Below are 27,808 nucleotides of genomic sequence, written 5' to 3' on the forward strand. Positions count from 1 at the left end.
GTACCTTCTGCCATCTAGTGGAAAATATTAATAATAATAGTTAATTGTATTAAATATGTTTTAAATAATGTATTCACAAATTTAAAAAAACACAAATCTGTTCTTGTTTATTTGAACTTTTACCGTTGCTTTTATTATGTTGTATGAATAGAAACAGGTGGATACACAGGTTAATTGTACCTTCTGCCATCTAGTGGCCGTTCACATTGCTGGCACAGATACAGGAGATGAACAATGTTACATTATTTGCAGTAAATAAATAAAATTCTTTGGACCAATTAAAGGGACTGTGTGTGTATTATTTAGTGCCATCTAGTGGTGAACTAGTAATTCATTCATTTTAAAATCCACTATTAATTTCAATAATATGCAAAAAATATGTATTCTTTTTCAATGTAATTGTAATGTTTTTTTTATATATATAATTGTAGGCCTAGTATTCACTAAGTATATGTCCTGTGACAAACAAGTATGTCCATTTAATTTAAAAAATAATAATAATTACGTTTTTGAGCTGTCTGTCCCATAAACATAAACATTTAAAAAATGACAAAAATTGACATAAGCATTTTTCACAGGACAGCGACGATAGTTTGCGCAACGCCTTACAGGAGGAGTATGACATGTTTCGCTGCCATCTTTGGACTACAGATACCCGAAGGAGAAAAACTTTGCAAACGTAGTAAGCCTCTGGTAGTGCTTGCAGCCAATGTCGAACCCAATGGGTCAGCCAGAACTTACCTTCTATAGCTGTGGCCTGCAGGTAGGTAGTTGTCGCTTAGCCCCATGATTTGGGCTCCCGCAACTTGTGTCCCTCTGCTTTGCTCTCGCTAGCTTTTGCTAGCTTCTCCTACTAGCCGCTTTTGTTCTTGCTGGATCTTTTGCTCGCCGCTCATGCTAGCTAGTAGCTACTGCTCGCCGGGTTTCTCGCTCGCTCGCTTGCCCCAAATAATAATTGATAGTAATTGCTGGTAGGCTTGCGAAGTGTGGTCTCTCTGAGGCACCGTAGTGTACGAGTTTCAAAATCGTTGCATTCTATTAGTTCACCACTAGATGGCACTAAATAATACACACTGTCACGTTAAGTGAAATTGGATAACTTCATTGAATAAATCAGTGGTCCGGCAGTGAAATTGCAGGTCTATGTGGGATACATTCAAGGCTACCAGTGCATGGGACCATGAGGACTTCCTGCCGCTCAATGACAAGTGACAGCTTCCCCTTCTCATGCCTGTTCAAAAGTAACGAGGAAACAATGGGATCAGCGCCTGAGGGCTGGCCCGTGTTTGTAGCCTGTGTTTTTGTCTTGCACCAAGCGTTTACTCAAAACACACCGGCGCTTTCTGAGAATGAGGTCAACTCACCACTCTAATTTCCTCTCTGGGCAGTGACCCCTCCACCCTCAAATAGTGGCACATCACTCAGGGTGACCCTCTGGCCACCCGCCACAAGCCGCTGTCAACCATGCTTAGGCGGAACTTAGCACAAGTGTTCTGCTTAAGGCGGCTGAACAGCCTCAAATATCTTCACCCAAGTCAGTCAGTCAGCTATTCAACAAGTCAGTTGGTCAGTGAGCCATCCAGTCAGTCGGTTATTTAGTTGGTTGGTCAGGCAGTCAGCTAGCCATTCCAAAAATCAGCAAATCTGGCAGCTGGTTGGCTAGTCAGTAAGCTAGTAAATTGGTCTGACAGCCAGCTAGCCAATCAGCAAGGGAGTCAGACAGTCAGTGAGTAGACCAGTCGGCCAATCAGCAACGCGGTCGATCGGTCATCCGGTATTCATCTTCATGTCCTCAAAGATCACAGCAAAGCTTCTTTTCTGTTCAGTTCACTGGGGTCAGTCAGTGGTGTGGACCTTTGGTTGACCTTTGGTCTTAGGCGAGGTCGGACTGGTTCACTCCTGCCGGAGCAAAAGTCCTGTTCCTTTCTTGGTGGAAAATAGCCTCATCTTTAAAAGAGCTCATGTAACTTTTGATGTGACACAGCGGGCAGATGGCGGCACCCGTTTGGATTTGTGTAAAGTAGCTGAAGCCCAGATTTGTAAACGTAAAATGCCAGATGGGTGACATCAAAAGGAGCTACTAAATATGAGGGGGAAAAAATGATCTTGCTCTATATTAAGAAAGGCACAAGTGTTTCAATATTTGTTTTCAAGTAACCCATTTAACGCATCTCTTTCCAACCAAGATGATGATTGGTCCCAACATTTGCTACGGGGCCTCTTGAAAATTAGTATGAAAGTAGCAGTGATGGAAAGAAAGACAAGAGAAGAAAGGACGTCTTTGAGCAAAGAATGAGATAGGAAGAGCGGCAGAACAAAAACCAGAGAACAAAATGAGAGAAGAGTGCAGGGGCAGCCGCGGTGCGATTGTGAGTGTTATCATCAGCTCTCATTCTCAGCATGGAATCTATAATGGCAAAATCAACCTCGCTGACTCCTGTGTAATTGGATTTGCCGGGTCTCGTGCTGAATCAGAGCCCAGTGGGCAGCACAAAGCTTGTTAAGATTGGACAAGCATTGTTGGGCCGCTCAGCCGGGGGAGAGGTGGGGCAAACCAAGGTAACCTTGACAACTTCTATGGACTGGATTGTTCGAAGAAGCCCAACCGCTCAATCATCGAAGTAGTTGACTGAAAGCTTTTCAATTCTTAATCGATGAATCAATAGGCTGCAATACAGTACACTTCTTTCTTATAGTGTATATGAGTCAGTAGGACAAAGAAAGTGGACACCAGTGGTTCCTTGGGTGTGTTTGTGCTTAATGGCTGTTACCGGGTAACAACGGTAAACAGTTAATTCCTCCCACCTGGTCTCTCCTTGCAAGGTGTAACAGCTTCACGGAATGATTACTAGTACTGAGTTGAACGTTTTGCTTGTCTTGTACAGTCAATTGTGTCGAGTAAAATTTGCTCCAAACTGAGCCTATTTGGCCCTACTCTAAATTGAGTCAAATTTACACTTGGAAGAGAGTAAAATATTCAGAGTGAATTTTACTCAAAGTATTTTTAATGTGTATGAGAAAATTTGCCAATAACCTACTAAAGATTTTTCACACAGAAATTCAAAGTACATTTTGCAAGGAGAGATTTAACTAAATTTTACTAGTTTGTTAAAAATAATTTTTTTGTTGACAACGTTTTAATTTCTTCAACCATGCAGCAAGAAGTGGAGGCGGAGAAGATGTGTCCCTTTCAAAATGAATGTGAGAGGACTCAAAGAGAAGACCTCGAGAGGATCAAACAAGCAGAGGAAAATAGGAATCTTAAAGAGTGTCAAACAGCACAAAAACTACACAAAAAAATGGAAGAACTGAGGTTAATGGAAGAAGAGGTACTCAAAAATGTACAAAAGCAGATGTTGAGGGTGGGAAATGGTTTGAATATATATATATATATATATATATATATATATATATATATATATATATATATATATATATATATATATATATATATATATATATATATATATATATATATATATATATATATTAGAGCTGTCAAACGTTTACATTTTTTAATCAGATTAATCACATTTTAGAATTTAGATTAATCACATTTTAGAATTTTGATTAATCACGATTAATCGCTTAATAAAAAAAAGTTTTTTATCAAAAAAAAAATTCCCCGCCAAATTTTAAGAGCACTGGTTATGTGTTAATTCTTTTGACAATTAATATTATGAGGACGTCCTCAACATTTTTGGATTCACTGAACACGGTCATCCTCTTCTTTTTCTAATCAGTTATTTACTTGCATAATTTAAAATGGGGAAAAAATGACCCCAATACTTTGAGATGAACAAATATTCTAAATGTGATACGCAAACATGTATTAAATGCTTTACTTTAATGCATGTAATTATCATCCGCTGTCACACTAAAGGATAATCTATAGTAAAAAATTAATAGTGTGATTAATCTGCGTTAATTCATGATTAATGCAATAATTATTTGTGATTAATTAATCAGTTAAAGCTTTAACTTTGACAGCACTAATATATATATATATATATATATATATATATATATATATATATATATATAATAAAGATAATCAAATCTGATCAGTTTTCACCCAAGCACAAGATTCATTTTGGCAGATGAGTCCTCTCGTGGCAACAATGGTGTTCTCTGACACCGCTTTGGAATCAAGTATGTCCTGTTATGTATCCACCTAATCAAAGATCAGTAACCAGACCTGGATGATGGCACGGGGAACGGGTGGAAGACGTAGGATAGGAGGCTTCTTTTTTTTTTCGGTGTACAATGATGAAGCTCAGAACACTTGAAGGATAGATACAGAAGAAGGAGAAAGGTTGGGGGTTGAAATGGAGTGGTTTGGATCCAGTTTCTGGGTGGTTACGCTACACTCAGCATAGAAGTAGACACTCAGGTAAGAACTGAATAAGATATCTTGGTCTCTCCACCTCCCACGACATGAATGATTAAGCACCTGGTGCACTGTAGCCTAATTGTGGGTCAGGATGGGGCGGACGTGTGCATAGGCCCTCAAGCAGCAACACCTACACAGCTTTAACACATGGAGATCGATAGGCACGTTGTCCTCACTAACTATTTCACCGGGTGACTAAATGCAAGCCGACACAGGAGGACGGGCGATTTCGTAGAAGGAAGTGTTTGCAAGTTTGGATCCTGATTGACGACAGCAAAATACAACTCCAGAGATGCAGGTTGGATGATTTTTTTTGAATTACTCTGTGGGTCAGTACAGTTGTAATCGAGTTCGGTGGTTGTTACCAAACAGACGTGCTAGTCATCTAGTAGAGTCTTTATTGTCACATAATTCTGTAGATATGCGAGGTAAGTTGATGAAACTTCCCATTTGCTTTATTGGTAAATAATTGCTTGCATACTCCTTTGCACCTCCCACTGCTTCTCACATGGATGAGGTCACACAGCCTCAGGCAACAGTGACACTCTAGACAAGATGAGGGAACATCTCTTAATTACAATACAATGGCCTGTGCGGCATTGACAGAGCAAGGACACGATCTAACAAAGGCTCACTGGATGAGCATTCATTCCACTGTTCACCAGATTGAGCTTGAACATTTTTGTGGTTGTAATATCAAAATGGAACTTGATTGTCTTGCAGTTGATAAGGGGACCTGGAAATAAATCCACTTTGCATTATTTTCCAATAAGGAAAATTGTCTTGAAATTAGAACATCTTGGAAATCCATAATTGTCACATGATTGTGTTTGGAGGCGCCACTCTATTGCCATGCTTATTGGCAAATCACATCTTGTCTACCTTTATTGAAATGGAAGTCAACCCAAAAACTTTCATTAACTCATTCACTGCCATTGACGGCTATAGACGTCAAAAAAATAATTTGGACTATTTCTATAAAAAAAATTCCCACTTTTGTTAACAAGCGTATGAAAACCTAGAAACATTTTTTATTGTGCATTTAGAACAGATGTAAAACTCGTGATTAATCTTGAGTTAACTAGTAAAGTCATGTGATTAATTACAATTAAAAAAAAGTTAAATCGCCTGATGCACCTAATAAAAAAAGAAAATATTATTAAAAATTAGGGGCATCAAATTGGATTTAATCGATTAATCACAAATTGTATATCTGTTCCAAATGTACAATAAAAAAAATCTTGGTTTTCATACTCTTGTTAACAAAAGTGGGGAAAACATGTTAAACTAGACTAAACTAAACTAATAGAAATAGTTCAAATGATTTTTTGACGTCTATAGGCGTCAATGGCAGTGAATGAGTTAATATGTTCTATGCAGCCCCACATGACTAAACGTGGTACCCTGATTAAAATTGCGTTTGTAGAATATGAATTAAGCAGTAATCCACTCGTTTTCACCCATCTCAGGCAGCGGCCATTTTGTCACTTGCTGTCAACTAAAAATGACATCACAGCCGCTCAGATAACCACCAATCATGGCTCAGCTGTTTTCTAAATTTGATCATGTGGTGTTCGCGAGCTGAACCGTGATTGGTGGTTACCTGAGCTCTGAACAACTGTGATGTCATTTTTGGTCAACAGCAAGTGACAAAATGGCCGCCCCCTGAGATGTATAAAAAAAAGGGGAGGACTTTGCAGTTTAATTCATATTCCACAAACAGAACATTAATCAGAATGCCGTGTTTAGACTACAACATCAATTTTAGGGTTGACTTCCCTTTTAAAGATACATTGGAATTCCCTCAGTTGTAGCATTTAGAAGACCAACGAAAACACTGAATTGTTATAAACAGTAAACCCAAAACATTAGCATGATTATGACCATTGAATTCATGAATCGTCCTCTTGACAGCAGCTTATCTGTCCATGTTCTCACTTGTAATACTGTATGGCAGACCCCCTAAGTCACGCTGTCCCACCATATTGTCTGCCTGTGCCGTTCCAAGAGAAGTTTCTTCCCACGAATAAAGGGGGTGTGAACGACACCAGACACCAGCATTGCCCCCATCACATCACCAGATTGATTCTGACGTCCCAAAAGGGTTCCTTCAATGATATTGTTCACCTGTCTCATTGGCTTAAAGTGGGTGGGGTGGGGCGGGTAAGGGTTAATGGCGGGGACACGGGGCTGGTGGGGTGGTTCGTGGGTATTGTCCAGGAGAAGGGGTGAGAGCATATAGGGTGCAGAGGCTGACGTGGAAAAAAAAAAAACATCTGACTGGCCTCTTCTCTCCTTCCAGTGGGGCCCCCCAGGCAAAGTAATGAAGTCCAAATTACAGCACAGGATAACTAAGAACAAGCCTCTATTGTTCCCCCTCAGGGTGCACTAAATGAGTGTCACAGCAAGCAGCGGGGCACGGACCGTTACTGCACTATTTAGTCTGCCCCGTTGTCTTAAGACGGCCCGGTTTTAGAGCTTCTCAGAGCAGACAAATACTGCACCCGTTACCCCCCCACCCCCCCCCCCCCACACACACACACTCACACACCTCTTTCTCCAGCCTTCGCCTTCAACCTTCCTCTGTACAGCCAACCCCCTCCCAAAGTCCTCGCCCCAAAATAGGCCAAATCTCCTCCATTGTGTTTCGACTGCCTAGTGTGAAATTCATTGTGACGTTAAATGTTTTCTAATGAATAATTACTGAATGGATATGCAGGGGGAATATGTGTAATGGATTGTAGACTGCATTTTAAAGACATCTTTTTTGTCTCTGCTTCGTGGTATTTACAGAACAAAAACACTTGGCCTTTCTCAGAAGAAACGAGGGCCATAGGGGAAGGACAGGGGGCGGGATCGGAGGGGGCGAAGGGCTTTGTGTCAATTAGATCCAATGGATTATCTTTTTTTAATGTTTTTACAGAGAGAATTGAGAATCAAAGGACTTCTGCTTCTAAAAGAGAGGAGGAGAAAATACAAAACCAACAAAAGCTGGGAAAACCTTTGGTCCGAGTGTTGGTGCTGTGAATGCAAAACAGATTGGTGGAATTTTTCCCACTATGCTTATTTAATGTGCCGCTGTTTTTTCGGAGGCTCCCCAAAGTCCCTTTTGCACAGTGTGTTGTGTTTGCCTGGTGCAGCAAACTCGGGGCCCGGGGTCCAAGGTGACCGTGCTCCATGTAGCGATAGCTTGTCTGTTCATGTGCGCAAGCACAGAGCTTTGCCACAATGCCACATCGGACCTCTGGCCCTGTGGACTCAATAGAACAGACAGGCACCATGTTTGTGCTTTTTTTCTGCTGTTTTTCCAAATTCATTTCCCCCCCATGAAGCCATTCAAACATTCTGTCATGGGTCCGAAAGCGGCAACATTTGAATGGTTGTGCCTGCAGACATTTGTCACACTTGCTGTTGAGATTTAATTTATTCTGAACATTCAAGTTTAAAGTTTGAGAAATGTAGCTAATTTTTTCTTTTGTGGCAGAGAGTTGTGAGGATTTTCTTCAATGTGATTTGGAGTGGAATTCACTGTGGACCAAAACAACATGTGACCCAAAAATATGTTAATTGAAGCTTATTTGGCGAGTGTTACGTGAAAAATAGTGACTTGTGAAGCTAGTTTTAGAAAATATGTTTTGATGTGGATGAGGACCCAAAAGCAGGGAAGCAGGTGAAATCTGCAGGAGTGCAGTCAAAAAAAGTAATTTCTTATCATTCATCAAAAATGTAAAATAAACAAAAGCCCAAAGCCACGAGGGTCAAAGTGCAACCAAATATTGGGATACGACCTTGACTTAACATTGAGAAACCAACAAGATGTTATGCGGTCAACAAACCCATGAGGACTGAACGAAAGCAGAGAACTAAATAATAAATACAAACTAACTGATGAGACGAGAGACACCTGGACAAGACACACGTGGCTAAGGGAGCTGATTGGATGACGCAAGGGACCGGGGGGGACAAGCACAGGTGGATATGATAAAACAGGGGTACAAGGAAAACATGGCAACTAAAACCCCAAAATTGTCTTTCTTAATATCTGCTTATTCAAAATGACGTGAAACAGAATAAAATATAGAAATACTTTTATAACATGTACTCAAAATTAGGGATGTTCAATATCACTTACCCGTAGAAGTACTCGCGTAGTCGCTAATACAGATACCAAGTACAGATACTACTAGTACTTTTGATGCATAATATTTTCCCCCCAACAAAATAACTGATCATTTCAAACAAATACCTATATAAGCTAATATAGCATTTTTCCTATAAAATTAGTAGAATTTTTTTATTCTCCTAATTTTTAGTTCCTGATCATAAAACGGCCACACGAGGGCTGCCGAATATGGTACCGACTGCCGTCGCGAGTGCCGACACCTTGAAATAAGGCTGGGTATCGGCCCAATACCGATACCTGGTATTAATACTTGCCCATCCCTATACTCAAATTGGAAATTAACTCATTAATGGGCACACAGAAAAGGTAGTCGTGTTGAAGGCTGAAGCAAGCTATTTTAGTTGTAGTTTGAAGCAGAAATAATTTTTTACAATTTTCCTCATCATTTTTCGATGTTTCTCAGCTATGAATTTTACCTTGCTGGATATTCAATTCATTAGTTTTGGAGTGGGATAATTACTGCTTGGATGGCATCTTACCTGGTGGATTTGACTAAACTGTCACACAAGAGTCAAAATAAGGGGTGGGGGTGGTGGTGGGGGGGGGGGGGGGGGGAGAACAATAAAACAAAACTCATCTGTAACTGTCTACACTTCCGGGGAGGTTTAGAAGCTCCACTCTAAATTTTAAATTCACTTTGTCAGACAGATACAAGATTGTTCTTCTGTATTTCCCGCAATAATGAGGTGGAGATGGACATGGAGGGCGCCCTAAATGCGAGGGACCAGGTTGGCATTCAAGACTTTGTTCTCCTGGATGAGACTTCGGAGGGAGCCTTCCTCAACAACCTCAAGAAACGCTTCAGCAAGGATCTCATTTATGTGAGTACAGACCTCTCGGCTGTGTTTTACTTAAAATAAAAAAAATAAAAATGTTATGTAACTTTGACTCACTCTTCCAGACCTACATTGGCACTTTACTGGTGTCTGTAAACCCCTATAAAGAGTTGGATATCTACAATAAGAAACAGATGGATGTGTACATGGGGGTGAACTTTTTTGAGCTTCCCCCTCACATGTGAGTGTAAAACGGAATGTTTATAAAGATTTTGAGTCGCGCTTGACCTAACATTGGGACTGCTGCTCATCCGTAGCTATGCTCTGGCCGACAACGCCTATCACACCATGCTGACTGAGTTCAGCAATCACTTCATCCTCATCTCAGGAGAGAGCGGAGCAGGGAAGACGGAAGCATCCAAGAAGATTTTGCAATATTATGCCGTCAGCTGTCCGAGCACCGCTCTGCTAAACACCGTCAGGGACAAGATGCTCATGTCCAACCCTGTCCTAGAGGTTGTATTTAATTGCTCTATTAGGCTGTGATGTCATTTTCCAAAACAGGTCAGGCTTGTATGAATTATACAGTTGTGTCTCTCTGCAGGCTTTCGGGAATGCCAAAACACTGAAAAATGACAACTCAAGTCGATTTGGGAAGTATATGGACATTCAGTTTGATAGTGAGGTAAGAGGGTCTAGATTAAAAGGGGAAGTCAACTTTAAACATTTCTTGACAATATTATGTTATATGTGACCTCACTAGTCTAAACATGACATTCTTATTAATGTTACATTTGTGGAATATGACTTATGAAGCAAAATCCAGCCGTTTTTAGCCATCTTAGGGGGGAGGCCATTTTGCTACTTGCTGTCGACTGAAGATGACATCACAGTTGCTCAGGGCTCAGGCAACGACCAATCACAGCTCAGCTGTTTTCTGAAGCTGAGCTGTGATTGGTTGTTACCTGAGACCTCACTTGGCAGCAAGTGGCAAAATGGCCGCTTTTTGATATTGATTTAAAAAACTGCTGGATTTTGCCCCTTAACTCATATTCCACTAACGCAATATTAACCAGAATACCGTATTTGAACTAGTGGGGCTAGAACATATTATTGTCAAGAATATTTTTTTGTGGTTGACTTCCCCTTTAACTCATTCACTGCCATTGACGGCTATAGACGTAAAAAAAATAATTTAAACTATTTCTATTAGTTTAACTTTTTTTTCACTTTTGCTAACAACAGTATGAAAACCTAGAATAAATTTATTGTACATTTAGAACAGATATAACATTTGTGATTAACTATTGAAGTCATGCGATTAATTACAATTACAAATTTTAATTGCCCGACGCCCCTAATTTTTAATAGTCTTTTCTTTAAAAAAAAATGTGATTATTAAAAAAAAATGTCTAGGTTTTCATACTCTTGTTAACAAAAGTGGAAAAAAAATGTTAAACTAATAGAAATAGTTCAAATTCATTTTTGACGTTTATAACCGTCAATGGCAGTGAATGAGTTAAAGATGTACCTACAAACATTAATATTAGGGTTACAATATTCAAGGGAGTGGAACATTTCATTTGGACTGTATTGGAATTATTGGGAATGTATGAGTGCTCCACCAACATAAAATGTATGGTCTGTTGATGGGGACCGTTGTCGTCTCTGTTGTTAAGTCATCCGTATTGATTCCTGTTGATTGTAGTTTCTGACCACCTTGTAGTCATGGTCCTTCCACCACCCATTTCGAGGCTCTGAACTAGTCACAAATCAATTTAATTAATATTTAACTCAGTTTACATACTATAAAACTTCTAGCCTATACGTTCTGTACCTGTCGGCTCCCGTGTAACAGGGGGATGCAGTTGGTGGCCACATCCTGAACTATCTACTTGAAAAGTCGAGGGTGGTGCATCAGAACCACGGGGAGAGAAACTTCCACATTTTCTACCAGCTCCTGGAGGGCGGAGAGGAGGACCTGCTACACCAGCTGGGCCTGGAGAGGGACTGCCAGCGTTACAGTTATTTGACACAAGTATGCGCATGCGATCTCTGATATGGGCGCATTATAGAGCTGCATCTTTGCCAATTGCCAACTATCCAACAGGGAGAGTGTGCCATTGTGCCTTCCGTCAATGACAAAAATGACTGGAAGACAGTCAAAAATGCACTTCAAGTTATTGACATCGATGCGATCAACACAAATGTAAGTTAGGCTTTTTCACTGGTACTTTCATTTAACCCTATAAAGCCTGAACCAAAAATATATGAGAGACAATTCGGATTCTTTGTAAATAGAGTAATTTTGGTCCTTTAGAATTATAATTTTTTAAAATTAACTTCCACATATGACTTTTAATTTGTGTCATATTTGATACATCCTGTCACAATGGAAAAGCCATCAGCTGGGTGATACTGCCCTCTAATGGATTCTTTGTGAAATGCATGTGTCAGATCATATACGGCAGGGTTTTAATGGAGAAAAAAAAAATCATACTCATGAAATAGAGCTCTCAAAATGTCTTGTATTTAATATGATATGTTTGGCTTTTTAACGAAAACTGTAATCATTTTTAATGGCCTTGCAAATTATGTACAGCACTTGTTTGGGATTGTTGCGAGTGTTCTTCACCTGGGCAATGTTAAGTTTGAGCCTGACAGTAAAGGTCATGCCACGCTCAGCAACAACAATGCAGAGTTACGCTGGGTCTCCAATGTAAGACATGTACACAACATTGCAATGATTTTAAGAACAATGACCAATAATATCCAGCTGGTTCATTAACATATCATCGCAGCTGCTTGGAATTGATGCTCACAGTCTGCAAGAAGGTCTAACATACAGGAAGATTGAAGCCAAAACAGACCAGGTGTGACTAGTAATCACTTCCTTATAGAAAGGTTGCACAATTGAAACTTAACATTGACTCATTAATACCGGACTGTGTTTGACTTTCTCTTAAGGTGCTCAGTCCGTTTACTCTGGATCACGCCATCTATGTGCGGGATGCCCTGGCCAAGGCCATTTATGGACATACCTTCACCTGGCTGGTAAACAGCATCAATGAGTCCATGGAGAACACGGTGAGCTAGTTGGGGGGGAAATGTGATGTCTTTGACAAATTATTAATTGATTCATTCATTTTAATTTCAGGATCCTTCAAGAAAAACTGTCATCGGGCTTTTGGACATCTATGGTTTTGAGGTTTTTAATATCAACAGGTAAGCAGACAGATATTTTATATACTATATTTGTTGCATATGCTATCATTGCACATATTGAAGAATAATGAATTCACCTCGTGCATCATGGAGCTTTGTCGTTTATTAAGAAGAAATGTATGACCATGTTGTGCTTGTTTCTTTTCCCTTCAGTTTTGAGCAGTTCTGCATAAACTACTGCAACGAAAAGCTCCAGCAACTTTTCATCCAGCTCACGCTCAAGGCAGAGCAGGAGGAATACGAAGCGGAGGATATTGAGGTACTTTGATTCAACTAGAAAATTAAACATAAATGAACGTTACCATTGAATAGAGTTCCTTACATACTTTGTTTTCCTCAGTGGGAACCGGTGCAGTTCTTCAATAACAAGATTATCTGTGACCTTGTGGAGGAGAGACACAGGGGAATTATATCAATACTGGTATGTGATAAACATACAAATCTTACTTGGGGGGGGGGGGATTATTGCTGATTAACTGATTCTGAACATGCAGGATGAGGAGTGTCTGAGGCCAGGAGAGGCTACAGATCTCACCTTCCTGGAGAGACTGGAGGAAAAAATGGGGAATCACCCTCACTTTGTCTCGTGAGTTCACATCGAGCTGCAATGTCGTGTTATTCCCCCCCCCCCACACACACACACACCTTTATCAAGGATATAATCTGTCCTTAACCTCTTCCTGTTGGAGTGTAGACACAAGCTGGCAGACAAAAAGACACGCAGGACGCTGGAGAGAGGAGATTTCCGTCTCTTGCATTATGCCGGAGAGGTCACCTATTGTGTTGTGGGTAAATTAAAGATCAACCTCACTGCAAGCCATCAAAGATTTCAATATCGTTTTGCGTTAACTGCCAAAATGGTAAATGTCTTTTATAGGTTTTCTGGATAAAAATAATGACCTCTTATATAAAAATATTAAAGATGTAAGTATACAACATCCATTAACTCACGACTTCATCACATTTGAACAGCGATGTTTGATCATATGAATTACTCAATTAGTCAAATCAACCTTTTTGTGTCCTCTTAGCTAATATGTCAATCAAAAAACACAATTGTCCGACAATGCTTTTCCTGCATGAACCCGGACAGTAGACGAAGACCAGAAACGGCAAGTTGTCTATCACGCTGTCGAACACACTGTTATATCACTCAGATAACGTTCGCTAATGACTGTCAGTGGCAGTGTGACATCTCATCTTCAAACCATGTGCACCTGACAGTTCAACTGTTGACTCGGGATTATGAGTTGCATTCTGTGTGTAGGTGGCCACCCAGTTTAAGAGCAGCCTGCTGAAGCTGACAGAGATTCTGGTGGCCAAAGACGCCTGGTACATACGTTGCCTTAAATCCAATGAGTTCAGGAAGCCAGGTACTTTTATTAAAAGCTGTTATTAACTCATTCACTGCCATGGACGGCTATAGACGTCAAAAATTCATTTGAACTATTTCTATTAGTTTAAATTTTTTTCCCCACTTTTGTTAGCAAGAGTATGAAAACCAAGATTTTTTTATTGTACATTTAGAACAGATATAAAATTTGTGATTAATCGTGAGTTAACTAGTGAAGTCATGCGATTAATTACAATTTAATTTTTTAATCACCTGATGCGATTTAAAAAAAATAAAAGATCATTAAAAATTAAGGGCGTCAGGCGATTAACAAAAGTGGAAAAAGTGTAAAATTTATAGAAATAGTTCAAATGAATTTTAGTCTAAGCATGGTATTATGATTAATATTGTGTTTGTGGAATATGAATTAAGCAGCAAAAATCACCCATTTTTATCTATCTCAATTGCTGTCAACTGAAAATGATATCACAGCTGCTCAGGGCTGAGGTAACGACCAATCATGGCTCAGTTTGCGAATGTCCCATGACCAAACTGAGAACACATGAGCCGTGATTGGTCTTTCCTTGAGCACTGATTAACTGTGATGTCATTTTCAGTCGACGGCAAATGACCGCCCCTGAGATGGATCAAATAGGGCGGATTTAGATATTTATTAATACTCTACAAACACAATATTAATCAGAATGCAGAGTTTAGACTAGTGGGGAGTGTACAAAATATGACTTCCCTTTTAAAAGAACATTCAAAATTATTATTTTTTCACTTTGCCTCCTTTTCTTACCCAGGACAGTTTGATGAAGCTCTGATCCGACACCAGATCAAATATTTGGGTCTGATGCAGCACCTGAGAGTCAGACGTGCTGGTTTTGCTTACCGGCGGAAGTATGAAGTATTTTTACAGCGGTATGAAGCAACACAAGGCTTGGATATCATGCCTATGACAAATTTATGATTCCTTGTATAGCTTACATTATTCTAATGCAAATATGTGTTATACTAACCAGATATAAAGCTCTGTGCCCAGCCACGTGGCCACACTGGACAGGAGAACCTGCTGATGGTGTGCTGGTGCTGGTTCAACATTTGGGCTATCTTCCAAATGAGTACAAAATGGGAAGGTGAGAAAAATGTCTTTAAACATACATGCTGGTATCGTATCGAGTTGAGTATTTGTACTGCACTCTAAAAAGAGAATTGTTGAACTAATTTAAGATTACAAATTGAATTATTGACCAACTTAAATATATATTTAAAAAATCACTTCAATCAGTAACACACGATTGAGTTAAGTTAATCCAAAGTGAATATATTAAGTTTAATTAATTATGATTTGTTTATTAAATTTAATACTTTGGATTAATTTAACTCATTCACTGCCATTGACGGCTATAGACGTCAAAAATTCATTTGAACAATTTCTATTATTTTCAATTTTTTTTCCCACTTTTGTTAACAAGAGTATGAAAACCTAGAAAAAATATATTGTACATATAGAACAGATATAAAATTTGTGATTAATCTTGAGTTGAGTTGAATTAATTAAGTAATCAAACAAAAAATAAAATATTACTATAAAAATTTGGGGCGTCAGACGATGAAATTTTAAATTGTAATTAATCGCATGACTTAAATAGTTAACTCACGATTAATCACAAATTTTATATCTGTTCTAAGTGTACAATAAAAAAAATTCTAGGTTTTCGTACTCTTGTTAACAAAAGTGGAAAAAAAAAGTGAAACTAATAGAAATAGTTCAAATGAATATTTGACGTCTATAGCCGTCAATGGCAGTGAATGAGTTAATTCAGACGAATATATTAGGTTTAATCAATTGGTTATCGATTGAAGTGAAAACATTTTTTCAAATTGATTCAACAATTCTCTTTTTAGAGTGTGGCATCAGTCTGGAAAAACGTTATGTCGAACATAACTAATAATATTTGATTATTATTATTATTTTTTTTATTATTATATTATATTTAAACCATCCCTTTGGGCACACAAACGATCGGGGTGGAGACCCACGTGCCCACATCACGTCTCAGATGAGATTCCGCGTGACTCGCGTGCTACATTTAATGGCAATTAAAAGAGATTTTGATTTTTGATTGGCCATGATTGAAGTCAGCTGTGACCACTCGTACAGTGGTGCACCTCTCCCACTCGCAGACACTGCGGAATTACCAATATCGCGCAGTTACACGATGCAGGATATACGTCACAAAAATAGAGTCCTAAATGTTCATTTGAATAGACTTTGAGAGTTGAAATTAAACAGGCAAATATGTTTAACGCTACTTTTTTTAATTTATTTTTTTTAGAACCAAAATATTCATCCGCCATCCAAGAACGCTGTATGCCACAGAGGATGCTTTTGAAAAGTGTAAACATCAATTAGGTGAGAGCAAATCAAATTATTCACATCACACGTACACAATGGACGAATGTTTCTTTTCATTTCAGCATCAAGACTGCAGGCCAAATACAAAGGCTACCGGGCAAAGGGCGAGTTCAGAAAACAGAAGGAGGCTGGTACGTGCACAAAACGCTTCCTGAACTCATGAGTGATTTGGCGCAGGTACAGTTAAAAAAAACCTAAAAAAAAACCACACTTTTTTTTTCTATGTTTGACGACCACAGCAACGAAGATTGAGACGTGCTGGAGAGGAGTGCAGGCCAGGAAAGAAAGAGACAAAAGAGCGTGGGCTGTGAAAGTCATTAAACAGTAAGAAAACAAGCTGAGAATAACACTCGCCTCATCTCAAGCCATTGTGAAACGTTTATCTGTCCTGTTTGATTTTCAGATTCATCAAAGGCTACATGACCAGAGGGCAAGCAAAGGTCACAGATAACTCGGAATATTTGGCCTTTGTGAGGCAGAATTACCTGAACAGGCTCAAAGACAACTTGCCAAAGACGGTTTTGGATAAAACCACGTGGCTATCTCCGCCGCAAGTGCTGGCCGAGGTATACCGATATTGAACGCATGTTATTTGGCTGCTCGCCAGTCAACCTTTGCATGTTCTTCTCGCTCCAGACGTCGGAAATACTTCGGAAACTGCACTACCGACTCATGGTGCGGAAATACGTGAGAGGGATCACACCGCAGAGAAAAACACAGGTAGCGCATTAATCAAACATGTTAAATACAGCTTCTTTTTTTTCTTTTTAAGTTATGCATTTCCTTTTTTTCTAGCTTCAAATGAAGTTCATTGCCAGCTCCATGTTCAAGGGGAAAAAGGAAAGTTATCCACAAAGTGTTGCCCAACCTTTTGCGGAAAGCAGAATCAGTGAGTGAGATACTTGCACTGTTTGTCCCGGAAAATATGAATGTGACTCATGAAAACAATTAGAAGTCCATCCATCCATTTTCTATAGCACGTGCACATGCTGGACGGGTTGCCAGTTTTGAGTAGGGATGCCCCCCCAAATTTTTTTTGTCTCTGGCCACATTATAGTTATAGTTTCCTTCTGAGAACCGTCATTTCATATACACAACAAAATTGATAGTTTTTAAATCGGAGGCCAGTAAAAACGTAACCAAAAGAAATGCATGCAGTATCTCAATGTTTTTAAAAGTGAAGGCAATTTTGGTATTTTGGCAAGAAACATGACGCCAATGCACATAATTTGATTTTACAGGCCAGATCAGGCCCCACGGGCCTTGAGTTTGGCACCTGTCATTTAGAGCAACAACTTGCTCTGTTTTTTAATTTGGCCTACTGAGAATTTATTATTAAGAGTCCCATATAATTTGTTGCATTGAATTAGGTGTTTTTTCCCTACCATTATTTTAAAATGTCAATTTTAATCACATTTAAATAATTAAATACTTAGTATACAACAATTGAAAGGTTAGTAAAATACAAACAAGTTAATCAGTTATTTATACCTAAATTGATCAGAAATAATACAATAAAAAGGACAATTTTAGGGCAATTTAATTGTTAAAATATTATACTGTTCTATTTTACATAAACGTGTAATTATATTTTGAACCACATTCACGAATGACCTGGTTCATCTGTATGTTTAAGAAAAGAAAATCGAATTAATTTAAGGGCAGATGCCACCAAGACGCTCGCCAGTCATACAGTGGACACTGTGATTTCCTAGGATGTTGTAGAAGTGATCATTTCAAACACTTGCAGAGATTCATAGAAATAAAGTGTTGCTTATTGTCGATTAATCCATCGGTTTCCTACCTTGTTAAATCATTGATGATAATTATTGAGAGAAATCATTAACATGCTCAGTTTTTTTTTTGATGAATATCATTAATTATTAATAATGACGTACAAGTAATAACAAGTAATAAAATATCAAACTGGTAGCCCTTCACATTAATCAGTACATGCTAACCACTACCTTCCTGGAAATAAGTAGTCTCACTTCGGACTTCACAGCATTATTAAACGAAACCAATAAAATGACACAAGAGCAATTCCCATTGTAATGTGGTGTCACAATTATGTTAACTAATCAACAGACATCAGCATATCACAAGACCTCCTCTCATAATTGATGCCTCCATGCAATAATTGGAAAGTACGCTCTGCGGGTGAGAAAATAAATGCCTCCGGACAGACTCTTACTTTGTATCGTTTTAGGTGATCAAGACATCAATGTGAGGGTCCTGCAAATGATTCGCAATGAGCACATCAAGGTAAAAAAATTGTTTTTAATGCTGATTGACTATAATCAAATTAATGATACTGTGATGGGACTTGTATTTGGGGATGGGTGAGTATTAGAGCTGGGAATCTTTGAATGTCTCTCACGATTCGATTCCGATTTTTGGGTGTGCGATTCGATTTTCAATTAGGAGCGATTTTTGATTGACAATGATTTTTGCTTAAATTTATAGATGTGCAAGGAATCGTAATGATCTACTCCAGTCGGACTCGCTAATGCTAATCAGTGCGCTACTCGAGGCAGTTTTATCGCTCATCAAAAGAACGGCTCCACGCTGCAAAAATTTTTTTTTTATTGGAATAACTTGATCGTGACTTTTTCCTTCTACTCTTTAATGTAGCTACAACTTAACAGTGTATCAGACCGCGTGGAACCACACTGCCCCTAAGTGGCCGAATCAGGTACAACATGAACAGCGCTCCCAATAAAGGCACACACAAACAAAGGGAAGACGGTATAAAATAATTGAAATAAATGAGAATCGCAATTCTTATAAGAATACATTTTTTGGCACACCCCTAGCGAGTATCCTACCAGTATCGGCCACCCTCTTCTAGCTGTTTCCCAATCAAGAACTAAAAATTAGAAATTTTTTAAATTTTAATTTGTCATTTTTTCATGGAATTTTTAAGGAAAATTTGTATATTGAGATATGTTGACCCATAAAACTGCTGTGTAAAAAAAACCCTATATTGGTCAAAATTGGACTGACCCGCTACTTGGATCAATTGGACCCAACTTTCCATTTTTTGTATTAAAAACAACAACAAGGTACACAACTACCTAATTTTTTGTTTAAAAACAACAACAACAGAAGTTGAAACAAAACAACCTAAAGTTGGGTCAAATTGACCCAAGTAGCAAGTCTGTCAACGAATTTCTGATCAATATTGGGTTATTTTTGACCCAACAATTTTCAGCGTATGTCTTTTTTTCTTCTTCTATTCTACCTATTAAAAGTACTAGTTGAGTCCGTGGGTTGAGCACTGGTACTCGAGTCGTATCCACCTGGGAAAAAAAAGTGATATCAAAAACATTCCTAAATGCATTTCTGCAGTACGGCGTCCCGATGATTAAATACGACAGGAACGGCTTCAAAACGAGGCCGCGACAGCTCATCTGCACCCAGGTGGCGGCCTACATGGTCGAGGAGGCAAGGATCAAACAGAGGATTTCGTACACGGCTCTCAAAGGTCGCCATTGTCACATCATCCATTACGATTTCCTGTACAACTCTTAAGCTTATAGACCGTCTCCCATTGTAGGTATTTCAGTCAGCAATTTGACAGACAGCATCATTGTGTTACATGTTACATGTGAGAACCCTAAAGAAAAGGTACAGAGACACAATAAATAAGCTTGTTAAAATCGGTCAAAATTCTTCTTCTGACATGATAAATGACTCATTTCAGGGAGATCTTGTACTGCAGTGCAATCATTTGTTTGAGCTGGTGACCAAACTCAGCATCATTGCTAACAAACAGAATGCGGTCAGGGTGCTTCAGGGAAGGTAAGTAGATTCACAATGATGCAATATGCAGGGTTGGGAGGGTCACTTTTAAAATGTAGTCCATTACAGTTACAAGTTACCTGCTAAAAAATGTAGTTAGTAACGTAATCCAAAAAACATAATATTAAAGTAATGTAACTGGATTACTTTTGGATTACTCCAATATTGAGTATGCTCATGAAGACAAAATAAAAATAAATATCACCACAATATATATTCTATACAATGTGCCCCTGGTATTTGCGGGTGACAGGGACCCGGGCAGCCTACAAATAGCAAAAATCCTTGTCTAATTAAAAAGCATGTAGGCTATTGATTGATTGAAGGCCATATGCTGTTTTCGAACTGTCACTGAAAGCAACCACACCTCATAGATAGAGTCATCCAATTAGGATGACGATGCGTGACATCAACTGCAAAATGAACTTTTATCCCAGTCACAAGTTTAGCCATGTATATGTTGTGTATGATGTTTAAATAGTTAAGTGGTGGGAGGAAAATTTGCTTGGAAGGTGTAACTCACATTATGGTTGGAAAATTTTGTTTGGAAGGTGTAACTCACATTATGGTTGTAGGCTAGCGGGCTAGCTAGCAAAAAGCTACAGCTGGACTCTCAGCTCAAACTTTCGCTCCGAGTAAGTTCCAGTAAATATTGGTCGCCATTTCCTACTCCTGCCCGTGAAGCTTTTTCAAAATACCCGCGTGTGGAGGACACGACTAGTTGGTTCGTTCGTTCGTTCCCACCTCCCTGACATGTAGCAACGGTCCCACTCGCGCGGGCGTCTCTCTCTCTCTCTCTCTCTCTGTCTCTCTCTGTCTCTGTCTCTCTCTGTCTCTCTCTGTCTCTCTGTCTCTGTCTCTCTCTCTGTCTCTCTCTCTCTCTCTCTGTCTCTCTCTCACACACACACACAAATTGTAATCCCCATTTTTAAAAAATTTACCTGTAATCTGATTATGTTTTTTTTCTGTAACGGAATACAGTTACATTTTTGTTGCTATCTGATTACGTAACGGCGGTACGTGTATTCCATTACTCCCCAAGCCTGGCAATATGTATATGCTGATCAAAATATTTGCATTTGCGCACAGCATCAAGATAGAAATACAGGCTGGAAAAGAGAGCGTGGTAGAATTCAGCACAGGCCCGGAGCCCGACGTGTACAAGGCCAAGAATGGACACCTCATGGTGGTGCGTTGACATTGTCGTGACGACCCGTTGATCCATATATGGCAGTGCCTTTTGAGTTTTCGGCAGGGGATCAGCAACACTTGTCATTTCAGGTTGCCACTCGGGCCAGGCCGAGGTAACACGAGGGGCCGAGGAGACGCACACAAGAGGCCCGTGCATATTTCATCACAGACCCCAAAGCTGGATCAGCATGGCCACGGGATACACGTTTGACCTCAGAGTTACGCACTTTAAGATGGGCCTATTTGATAGATGACATCATCATATTCTGCTTACATTGTGCTTATGTTTTGGATGAAATGTGTACAGTAGAAGCTTTGTGTTTGTTGGCGATTAGAATAGAAAAAATAGAAAGCAATTTATACATTGGTAAAAATTTATTTGAGATATATAAATATAAAACACTTTTGTTCACTTCTGTACAATAAATCTAGGAGTGATTGTTACACATATCAATTCATAAATGTGCAAAACTGAACTTCTAATTCCTCTTCCTGTTCAAAAGCATGTCAACAGGAGCGATCTCTGGTTACACTCCTTCTCTCAGCATCTCTCCATTGTCAAGGTGCCAGAAAAGAAACATTTTGTGGTGTCGACAGAAACTGAAAAAGTGTTTAAATTAAAGATGGTGGAAGGATTATTTGAAAACATTTTATCCACCTATGTGTATTGAAACAATTACATAAAAAAAAAAGTCCTAGAACAAAACAGTGCCATCTTGTGGCCTTTTCGTGTCTAACACTTGGGCCATTGACTGAAATAACGAGTGAAGCAATCAGTCACACAATGGAGAGAAAAGATTATGAGATACATTTGTAGCTGCTTACATCATAATTCTTGATCTCCTTAGGACCACTTGTGATAAATACACAAACAACGTTAGATGAAACTACTGTGAACAACCAACTATGATTATAAACTTCTGCACGCCAGAAGGGAACCGTGATACAAGTGAACACTGCAGTCAGTCAGTCAGACCACACCAAAGAAGACACAGTGGACACTGCACAGCTACACACGAATACAGTCTCCTGGTAATGGATGTATGAGGCGCAGTTGCGGGAAGGTGTAAGGCACGGGTGCGGTGCGGTGCAAGGCCTCAGCCAAGATGAGTGGGAGGTCACTGGTGGTGGTGTGTGCGGTCGTCAGGTCGCTTGATGTGGATCCGACGAACCCGATCGATTCGTTCTCGCTCGTCGTCCTCGTCCAAATGATGGGATCGTCCGGCAGCGCCCCCTGTTGCCTCCAGCAGAGCGTTGTCTGGCCCCCTCCCGTCGTGGGATTCGTAGAGGAGGATATTGAGGGTTTCCTCATAGATGCGAGCTTCAGGGAACTCCACCTAGTACACACATGCAATGGTAAATAAAAGATTAGAGACAACAGAACCTTTTGTTTAATGCTTGTAGAGTGTAGGTAACAAGCATCAGGTAGTGATGGACAAATGAAGCTTCATGAAGCACTTGTGGTATTATAGGACTCCTCTAAATGGCACTCTTGGCTAAAAGATGCAATGGAAATGTAATCAATTTCCATTGCACAAGCCTTTATCGTTAAATCAAGAGCACCATCTAGAGAAGTCAAAAATATCGCAAGTGCTTCATGAAGCTTCATTTCCCCCCCATCACTAGCATCGGGTGGCAGAAAGTTATTGATTTGCAACTGATTTCTTCTGAAAACGACTAGACAAAGTGTTTTGGCTGTTCAGTTTTTCATGTCTCTTGTATGGTTTGTAACGATATTCAATTTTGTGCAATGACAACAACAGTATTCTGATTCTGATGGTTGGTTGTCCTTGAGTAATTTTTAAACAATAATGTTAGCTGCTAGCTAGCATCAGCTACATAGCATACTATCCATTGTGTGCCTTGCCTATCCATTTCACAGTCAAAAGAGCACATTTATGCCAATAATCCAAGCAAGAAAAAAGCCAATTAATTAGCCAGTCCCTCTATAATCATGTTAAATATATGTAAAATTCCAAGTTTCTTTTTGAATCAATTTGCCTGTCGAACTTTTTCTTACATTTCACATAAACTACTATAGCAGCAGAGAAGAATGCTAAAATCGTCTAATCAAGCCATTTAGCCTGATTTCACAACTGTTCCGCTTTGCTCAAATGACATGAAAGTACTTGCAACATCATGGAGAAAATGGTCTGCAAGTGTGCAAACTATTCACCTTCGTCTGCTTCTTTTCGGTGGCATAAACGATGGAGGTGCAGCACACTTCAGCTATCTTACGGCCTTGCCCGTAGAAGGACCAGCAGCAGATCTCATCCCCGATCACGTCTTTGATGAAGAGGACACGGCCATTGAACCGCAGCGACAGCTTGTCAAACAGCTCAATATTTTTCAGCATGTTGTCGTCTGAATTGCTGGGGGGGGGGGGGGAAGAAAAAGCAAGCTCTTACATAATATATAGCCAGATTGAATCATGAATCACGCCCCTATGGAAGTGTCAAGAGCTTCAAAATTGGAAAAGGCTTCACCTGGTGTAGGAATATTTGTTATTGCTTCTGTTATACAGCAGTTTGACTGTAGGCTGGGAAGAAACGGAAATATGGTTAAAGGGCAAAAGGGTTGTGATTTGGAACACTATTATGCTAGACACCTTATTTGAAGTCGCAATGAGTTTCTGCTCCTCTTTGGATGATGTCATCAGAGGCACTTTACATAGAGGCTCATATGTTTCTTTGTTCTGCAGGACAAAAAAACAAAAACAAAACACTTTTAGCGCAAACATGTCAAGTTAAGAGCACCGCCTGGCCAAACATGTGAAAATATGAAAACAATAGAAGTGCAATACCACTTTAAGATGTCAGTGTCGCTATGGAATGATAAAAAAAAAAAAAAAAATAGTGTGTGGGCAATGTCTGCAGTTAACTGTGTAACAGGAAGTAATGTACCTGCAAGGCAGCCGTGCATTCATCGGCGAGACCTTGGACAAGATAATACTTGGCTTCTGCAAGCAGTTCCTCGGTTTCCCGCCGGCTGTCTGGCAACGGCACTGCTCCATCTCGCAGGTAGTTCAGGATCGTCCCAAAGTGCTTGCCACAGCGATCAATCAAAATCCAACCTTTACAAAAAAGAATAATAATAAATCAAACGGTGTGTTACAAAGTAAATTTTCATTGGATTGAAGCACTGCTAAGTCCCTTTGGCAAATGCTGTCCTTCATTGAACATTTCATGTGTTGTATTATCTTTGTCAACCAGCATCCCAGAAAAGATTGTGTCCAACTTTGGGGAGTCCATTGTATTGACTTTGACTCTTAGATTAGAGCCCATACTCGATATTCTATGTAGAATGTACAAATGTTTTTGGTTAATAATGATTTGGTGTAATTACCTCTGTTGTGTACACTTTGCTACGTGCAAAATTTACTCCTCTATTACCCTGTACTTTACTATTTTGAATGCTGTATTCCAGATCTGTCAGTCTTGGTGGTCACTTTAAAATAATCTACTACTGAAATGCTTTATAAGATTGTATGTCAGATTTTTTCTTTTTTTGGCCGAGAACACTTTTCTAGTTCATGCACTTGTAGGCAGGCTTGGGGAGTAACGGAATACGTAATCAGATTGCTAATTTTTTTAAACTGTAATGGAGGAAAAAACATGTAATCAGATTACAGGTACATTTATTAAAAATGGGGATTACCCCGAAAGATTACAATTTCTACGATGAGAGAGAGAGTGTGAAAGAGGGCGAGGGAGACATAGAAAGAAAGAAAGAAAGAAAGAAAGAAAGAGAGAGAGACAGACAGAGACAGAGAGAAGGACAGAGTGCGAGAGAGCGGGACCGTTGCTACCTGTCGGGGAACGAATGAACTGACTAGTTGTCTCCTCCACACACGGGCAGTTTGAAAAAGCTTCACGGACAGGAGGAGGAAATGGCGACCGGTATTCACTGGAACTTACTCTGAGCGAAAACTTGAGCTAAGAGTCCAGCGGCATGCTACGCGCTGTAGCTTTTTGCTAGCTAGCCCGCTAGCCTACAACCATAATGTGAGTTACACTTTCCAAACAAATCTTCCTCCCACCAATTCACTATTTAAACATCATACACAACATATACATGGCTAAACTTGTGACTGGGATAAAAGTTCATTTTGCAGTTGATGTCACACATGGTCACCCTCATCGGATGACAATCTATCTATGAGGTGTGGTTGCTTTTAGTGACAGTTCGAAAACAGCATATGGCCTTCAATCAATCAACCAATCAATAGCCTACATGCTTTTTAATTAGACAAGGAATTTTGCTATTTGTAGGCTGCCCGGGTCCCTGTCACCCGCAAATACCAGGGGCACATTGTATAGAATATATATTGTGGTGATGTTTATTTTTATTTTGTCTTCATGAGCATACTCAATATTGGAGTAATCCAAAAGTAATCCAGTTACATTACTTTAATATTATTGTACTTGGATTACGTTACTAACTACATTTTTTAGCAGGTAACTTGTAACTGTAATGGATTACATTTTAAAAGTAACCCTCCCAACCCTGCTTGTAGGCATGCATTTTCCGAGCAGCTCACCTTCGCTGTCAGTGAGGACCTCCATCCTGCCACTGAACATGGCTTTAAGCATGGTGTCTTGCTTGGTCAGAGTCTGCATTGTTGTGTAGTACAGGGCCCCGCCCACATTTAACTTCACATATTTTGAGCTGGGGCTTGAACCTTTAAAGGATGTGGTCCGGGTTGTAGCTGCCGGCACTGCCGAGCTCACAGCACTCTCTCCTGACATCTCTTCCTGGAACACAACCACAAAGAACAATCGTGGTTGCACTGCCCTCTCAAGGTGTTGTGTTTCCAAGTGTTAACAACGTTGAGACTCCTTTTCATGAGCCAGGAAAGATGAGCGTCCTTGCCCCTTTATTAACTTCCACACACGTCACTGTTTTTTTACATTCCGTAGGCTACTTCCTGTTTCTGATGTGCCTCTCACCCTTATACAGTGTGAGGAAAAAGCATGATTGTGAACCCTTTGGAATTTGGTAAATTTATACATAAATTAGTCATAAAATATGTTCTGATCTTCACCTAAAATTACAAGAATAAACTGAGGTTGCTTAATACCACGCAATTATAATTTCACATTTTTATTGAAAATATTGTAAACATTTACATAATAGGAAGGACCAACTAAGTGAACCCTTGGATTCAATAACTTGCCTTGGCTCCACGATTGGCAGCAAACACCTCAAACAAAGACAATTGGGTTTCGGTCAAGACTGACTGGGCACTTGAGTTTTTTTTTTTCTTCTTCTGAAACCATTCTACTGTTGATTTGCTTCAGCGTTTTAGGTCACTGTCCTATTGCAACACCCTTCCTCTTTGGAGCTTGAAATTGATGGACAGGTGGCCTCAAGTTTGTCTACAAAATATCTTGATAAGCTTATAAATTCATTTTTCCCAGCACGCCCATGCCATGATGCTGCATCCACCACCACGCTTTACAGTCGGGACAAGATTTTGATGTTGGTAATGCTGTGCCATTTTTCTACCACACGTCATTGTGTGTTCCGCCCATACATTCCTCTTTGGTTTCCTCTGTCCAAAGAGTATTTTGTCAATAGTCCAAGCGCTCTTTAGAAAACTTAAAACGTTCAATTAGATGAAGATCAGACTAATATATATATATAATTTTTTTTATTTTTTTTTTGGGTCCAACTGGGTGTTTGTAAGAGGTGACGGAATAATGACACATAATCAATTCAAATGTGCATAAACAATAATGGCCAAAAGAGTAATGCAGTAGCAGCAATAGTGTCCGTTTTTTAAATTCCCAAACAAAATTGTGTATTCCATCTCTTTGTAGAGGATTTACAATTAGGACCTGACTTGACTTGCCCATGTCTTAAGTAGGTTTTGTGGCTACTACAGGTATTCTCAAGTCTTCATTTCCCTTTCCTCATTCCGTTCACGGTTAGTTTCGATTAAAAAAAATATATTAAAAAACACACACACATGTGGTGAATTAAAGACTACATCACAGATTGCCTGTTGTTTTTAGTGATCGGAATAAGCGCTTCGGGTTGGTCCAACAATTAAATCATGAAGTGATTTGATTAGGGCTAACGCGCTAGCTTGTGGCTATTTAAATGCTATGTATAAACTCAAACAAGGGGGGGAATCCATAATAACAATCTGAATTGACATTGCGTTCCCTACACAAACCTAGCAGCGACGTTGTGAGAAGATTTAAAATGAAAAGAGTATCATATTTACCATAGAAGCCACGGCAGACTTGGAAAATGTAGCTTGCTAACCTACGTCAGCTTTTACGCACTTCCTTCCGGTCCATGTCTACGCAGTTGAAAATGACGTCAACATTCTGTTATACTCCTTAAAGGCACACATTATTTTGGGTTGTAACGTCGTAAACAATTTACATTTACCATCAAGACAAATTTGTAATTAGTTACGACACAGCTCTCCAATTCAAAACATTTCTTAAATTGTATCGTCAAAAACACC

The 27,808-nt window shown here is 39.4% G+C and overlaps 2 protein-coding genes across 2 annotated transcripts; one reads left to right on the top strand and one right to left on the bottom strand.

Annotated features, from left to right (window-relative positions):
• Positions 1–649: 649 nt before the first annotated feature.
• Positions 650–22,186, top strand: myo1ha (myosin IHa). The gene is made up of 32 exons (XM_086075715.1): positions 650–763; positions 9,263–9,397; positions 9,478–9,593; positions 9,670–9,868; positions 9,957–10,037; positions 11,211–11,390; positions 11,463–11,561; positions 11,955–12,071; positions 12,154–12,225; positions 12,320–12,439; positions 12,510–12,577; positions 12,731–12,836; positions 12,918–12,998; positions 13,072–13,163; positions 13,272–13,366; positions 13,455–13,501; positions 13,609–13,689; positions 13,845–13,950; positions 14,717–14,834; positions 14,936–15,049; positions 16,253–16,329; positions 16,395–16,463; positions 16,572–16,656; positions 16,736–16,898; positions 16,969–17,052; positions 17,128–17,221; positions 18,542–18,597; positions 19,684–19,819; positions 19,892–19,962; positions 20,039–20,136; positions 21,226–21,325; positions 21,418–22,186. Exons 1-32 carry the CDS (start codon positions 710–712, stop codon positions 21,442–21,444), a joined length of 3,141 nt encoding a protein of 1,046 aa, XP_085931841.1. The 5' UTR covers positions 650–709; the 3' UTR covers positions 21,445–22,186.
• kctd10 (potassium channel tetramerization domain containing 10) lies at positions 21,684–27,656 on the bottom strand. Its single transcript, XM_086075716.1, has 7 exons — positions 27,560–27,656; positions 25,868–26,081; positions 24,231–24,400; positions 23,936–24,022; positions 23,814–23,866; positions 23,504–23,699; positions 21,684–22,664 (listed from the first exon to the last, which is right to left on the bottom strand). The coding sequence occupies exons 1-7, from the start codon at positions 27,560–27,562 to the stop codon at positions 22,446–22,448; spliced, it is 942 nt and encodes a 313-aa protein (XP_085931842.1). The 5' UTR covers positions 27,563–27,656; the 3' UTR covers positions 21,684–22,445.
• Positions 27,657–27,808: the final 152 nt, after the last annotated feature.

The sequence above is a fragment of the Leptonotus elevatus genome, chromosome 5 (genome assembly GCF_054856555.1).
Source record: "Leptonotus elevatus isolate MCC_2025b chromosome 5, RoL_Lele_1.0, whole genome shotgun sequence".
In the NCBI taxonomy this organism is placed as follows: Eukaryota; Metazoa; Chordata; class Actinopteri; order Syngnathiformes; family Syngnathidae; genus Leptonotus; species Leptonotus elevatus.